The 5,546-nt window shown below is 33.9% G+C and overlaps 1 protein-coding gene across 1 annotated transcript; it reads right to left on the bottom strand.

Annotated features, from left to right (window-relative positions):
* Positions 1 to 4,117: 4,117 nt before the first annotated feature.
* LOC131619954 (uncharacterized) lies at positions 4,118 to 5,242 on the bottom strand. The gene has a single exon (XM_058890992.1). The coding sequence runs from the start codon at positions 5,240 to 5,242 to the stop codon at positions 4,118 to 4,120; it is 1,125 nt and encodes a 374-aa protein (XP_058746975.1).
* Between the last annotated feature and the right edge of the window lie 304 nt (positions 5,243 to 5,546).

Here is a 5,546-nt window from a genome sequence, read left to right as displayed (position 1 = left end):
CTCATAAAAAGAAGTTCCTCTATAAAAACACATGTTTTTTTTAAAGAACTAGTACTACCTCTATTTATTATTCTAAATCATTTTAATATTTTTATATATTAGAAAATACAGTTAATTATTTATAATAAAAATAAATTATGGATGATTTTATAATTTTTTTTATTAATAATACAGAAAATAAATCGGGTAAATCGGAAAAATAGAAAGTAGTTAATGTTTTGATAAGAAAAGTAACATTAATATTTCATTTGGTAGTGTAAAATTACTTTTAGTGATTTAGTGATTTTATTTTTTGCAAAATGATATATAATAAAGACACAAACACTAGTACAGAAAATAGTTTTTACATCGGGCGAAAAAGACTTTTTATATCGGTTCTAGGCCCGATGTAAACATAGGCGATGTAAAAAGTCTGAGACATTTTACATCGGGTCAGAGCCCGATGTGAAAGTCATCATACCACATCGGTTGATTTCATAGGTACGGTGTGAAAAACAATAAAAAAATTTATTAAAAAAAAATACGCAACCTTTTACATCGGTTCTAAACGTGGCCGATGTAATAGACTGCTTTTCACATCAGTTTAGGGAAAATGTCCGATGTGAAAAATATTGAAATTTTTTATTTGAAAAACATAAGCCACATTTTACATCGGATATAATTCTACACCGATGTAATAGATAGATTTTTACATCGGTTTTAGTAAAGCCCGATGTAAAATGTTTTATGTTTTTTACCACATAATGACTGTTTTTCCTATTTTCCTGTTTTAACCTGTAATTTTTTCTGTACCTAATTTTTAATATAAGATTCATATACCACACAGACCAAAGAGGTCGCTATATATTTTTTACTCACAGCACACAGACCAAATAGCTAAGATGCATATATATATATTCGTCAAAATATACAAAAATATTAATCTAGAATAAACAAGTGTTCAAAATGATAAGAAAGGTTTACACACGATTTTCTACTACAAGATAATTATCTCAAAGAAACATAAAGTACTTTCGCGCACTTGAAAAACCAACACGCATCCACGAGAAACATAAAGTTATCCTTTATATAACTCAAAGAAACATTTTGCCCAACGGAGTCGCAAATCATACAAATCTTCTTGTGTCAATTCTGTATGATCATTAAATACCTACAATACGTAAATAACAATATAGAGTTATTCTTTGAAAATTCATATTAAGTTGCAAAACGCAAAGTAAATAACAAATTAGAGTTATTTTATTACCTGCATCAAAGATTCAGTTATATTGGCAGAGACAATATCCAACATATTTTTCATCACATAGTATCCACAATCAGTATTGTTATGTTGTTTCCTTGACTACAAAATGAAAGACATAATTAATGAATAATTATCATAAAATTAAATATAGAATTATAATTTACATCACACTTACATCGAGCTTAAGCCATGTAATAGCCTTTTTTCTATTGCCATTTGAAATTTGATGAACCTCAAAAGCACTGATTCAAATAAAAAGCACTTTAGAAACTCTTCCCATACTTCTTTATTAATAAAATTATACCTGACATATGCAGGAGCGAGATCTTTTTTGGGATTATTAACATACTCGTCTGTGAGTTGTGTCTTAAAACCTCTCCATCTCTCTCCTGCATATTTAATCCATTCCTTCTTCAACGGATCCTTGATTTTACCATCCTTGTCTTTAACACCCCAATCTGGAATAGTGAAATGAATCTACACATATAGTATATGGCATATGTTAGTATATATGTGATTATAAAATATAATGAAGTGTTGAATTTAAAATACCTGAACATCAACCCTTATAGCGTCTTTTATTCCATTTTCTATGTCTTTCCACTCATCTTTCAAAATAGAACATTTCTGCCGAGCAAGAGATGCTATGTAACTCTTAAAATTTGCAGCATTTTTACCAACACCAGTACATTCATAAGTTCTTTGATCAAACTCGACCTTTATCTTTTCACCCGTTTGATGAACTTTGTTAATTTGTGTCATCATAGTTGGACCTCTAACTCTTTTTATTAGGATTACCAGATGAAGAGGACTTCTCGGTTGAATCAGCCATGTATCTGTTTAAACAAAAATAAAATAATTAGAAATCAAATTAAACACAAGATAAAAACAAATAGACATAAAATTAAGCACGAGATAAAAACGATTAAACATAAAATTAGGCATAAAATTAAAACAATTAGAAATCAAAGAAATGTCGAATTAACTTATAAAAAACACCTTACTAGTTCTCCCATATCCCTTCTTCATGATCTATGCGAATAGCATACACATCATCCTCTACATCTTCTTCAATGAAGGTAGGCACATTTGTTGAGAGAGGAGGAGTTTCGGAAATATCAAGATTCGCATCTTGATTTTCATCACTATCATGCACCTTTCCTTGTAGAACAACTGACCACCTTTTATTACAAGGATCTGTGACATAAAAAACTTGTTTTGCTTGAGATGCCATGATGAAAGGTTCGTCTGCATAAGCTAACTTGCTAAGATCAACCAATGTAACTCCAAATTCATCAATTCTTACACCACTATTGATATCAACCCATTTGCATTTAAATACAGGAACTTTAAACACAACATAATCAACTTCCCAAATCTCTTCAATCACCCCAAAGTAGGGTGTAGATGCCATAACCGGGTTTTTATCTTTAGCACTAGAGAAGTGCATGGACTCAGCCACAATCATAACCCCACTATTTTGTGTGGTACTACGGTCATCCTTTGCCTTTGTATAAAAGGAAGTTTTATTAATATCATATCCGCTCCAAGTTATTATGTTGCATTTAGGCTCATAGGGCAACCACTTAATTGTTTTTGAAGCACTATCATCACCAACAATTTTTTCTTTAAACCACTCAGAGAAACTCTTATTATGCTCTTTTAACAACCCTCTTTCACTCATCTTGGGGTACTTTTTCTTTATGATGCTTTTGTGAGCAGATATGTAAGGTTGAACTTCATCCGTGTTATTCAATATATACAAATGCGCTTGAACAACCACATCAATACTTAAGCTCTTGATCTTTAAACCTTGTGTACCCACACCCTCACATCTTCCATCATGACGAGACTTGGGAACCCCTACAGCATTCACTTCCGACAAATAGTTAGAATAAAACTCAATTGCTTCTTCTGCAATGTACCTCTCAATAATCGATGCTTCCGGACGGTGTGGGTTCTTTGTATACCCTTTTAGGATCTTCATGTATCGCTCTATTGGATACATCTACCGTAAAAAAATTGGACCACATAATCTAATCTCCCTTACTAGATAAACAATCAAGTGAACCATAATGTCAAAAAATGAAGGAGGAAAAAACATCTCTAATTGGCACAAGATAACTGTAGCCTCATTTTCCAAATCTTCTAACTTTAATGGATCAATGGCTTTGCAACAAATTGCATTGAAAAACAGGCACAACCTAGTTATAGTCTTCCTAACATTGTTAGGCAATATCCCACGAATAGCCACTGGTAGTAGTTGTTGCATTAAGACATGATAGTCATGATATTTTAAGCCAACTAATTTGAGATCTTTAACCGATACAAGCCTCTTGACATTTGATGAGTAACCATGCGGCACTTTGATACTTTCTAGACACTCACAAAAACTTGTTTTCTCTTTTTTCGACAAAGTGTAGCAGGAAGGAGGCAAATACGTCTTGTTACCTACATAATGTTATCATCAAGAATTTCAACAATTAAGTTATGAACATGCTATTTTAACATCAAAAGGTAATGATAGCTTAATTTGAACACATAGTTGGTACCTATATATTGTGGAGTTAGCTCTTCTCGTATACCCATCACGCCCAAATCTAGACGAGCATTAATACCATCCTTTGTCTTGCCTTGAATGTTGAGAAGTGTTCCGATTACACTATCACATACATTTTTCTCCACGTGCATCACATCAATACAATGTCGTACCTCAAGACTAGACCAATATGGAAGATCGAAGAAAACCGACCTCTTTTTCCATATATTTTTCGCAATAGGCCGCTTTTGGTACTTTCCAAAAACAGCAGTAATACCCTGTTGTCGTTGATAAACTTCCTCTCCAGTTAAGGGCTTTGGAGCAACACCATACTCTTATTCCCCATTGAAAGCTTTCCGCAATCTACGATATGGATGATAACGATTTAGAAATTTTCGATGCCCGAGATAAACAGTCTTCTTTCCTTTTTCAAGCTGATGGTAACATATGTCTTTTTCACATATAGGACACGCTTTATGCCCTTTAACTTTATACCCAGACAAATTGCCATATGTCGGAAAATCGTTGATGGTGCAAAACAACATGGCACGCATATTGAACTGTTCACCAGAATGCGCATCGAAAACATCCACCCCTTCCTCCCACAACACTTTTAAATCATCGATCAGTGGACTTAGATAAACATCTATGTCGTTTCCTAGTTGTTTTGGGCCCGAAATCATCATGGATAACATCACATATTTACGCTTCATGCACAACCTAGGAGATAGGTTGTAAATCATCAGAAGAACTGACCAAGAAGTATGGTTAGTATTTAGATTACCAAACGGATTCATTCCATCAGTAGAAAGTCCAAGTCTAAGGTTTCTAGACTCTTTGCCAAAATTTGGAAACAAAGAATCTATTTTCTTCCATTGCAAAGAATCAGCTACATGGCGGATTTGTCCATCACATTTTCTTTCTTCTGCATGCCATCTAAGATTCTTTGCATCGTTTGCATTAGCGAATAATCTCTTGAACCTTGAAATTATTGGTAGGTACCATACCACTTTCGTGGGAGGACCCTTTTTGACCTCATCATCATCACTAGATTCACCATGTCTCTTTTTGTAGCGTGACGCCTTGCACTTTGGACAATGGTTATAGTTTACATACTCTTTTCTGTATAATATGCAATCATTAGGACATGCATGTATCTTTTCATACTCCAAACCCATAGGACACAATATTTTCTTCGCCTCGTAATAACGACTTGGCAGTACGTTACCTTCTGGAAGCATTTGTGTCAACAGTTCAAGCAATTCGGTAAAACTTTTGTCAGTCCACCCGTTAATTGCCTTCAGATTAAACAATTTTAACACGGCTGACAAACGTGTAAAATTTGTGCATCCCGGGTACAAAGGTGTATCCTTGTCATTGCATAAACTATCATACGCATGTGCCCTCTTAAACGAATCTTGTCCAATATCACACATCATGTCTTCCAGACGATCATCCATTTCTACACTAACATTATCTCTTTGGGACACATTTGAATTTTCTACCACTTCCCCGTGCCATATCCATTGTGTATAGTTTTGACAAATCCCTTCACAAATTAGATGATCGATTTTTTTCTTACTAAGTTTTGGTTCTTTATTTGCACAACGAACACATGGACAGAAAAAAAGCGTAGGGTGACTATCTTCAGCATTACTTTTAGGAGGAGGAAGATCTTTTTTAGCATTACTTTCAACAAACTCTAGAAATTACATCACCCCATGTTCGTACTCATCACTTAATCGATTAGCTCTCATCCAACTA

The sequence above is a fragment of the Vicia villosa genome, linkage group LG7 (assembly GCF_029867415.1).
Source record: "Vicia villosa cultivar HV-30 ecotype Madison, WI linkage group LG7, Vvil1.0, whole genome shotgun sequence".
Lineage (NCBI taxonomy): Eukaryota > Viridiplantae > Streptophyta > Magnoliopsida > Fabales > Fabaceae > Vicia > Vicia villosa.
Note: the sequence above shows the minus strand (reverse complement) of the source record. Positions and strands in the feature narration are given on the sequence as shown.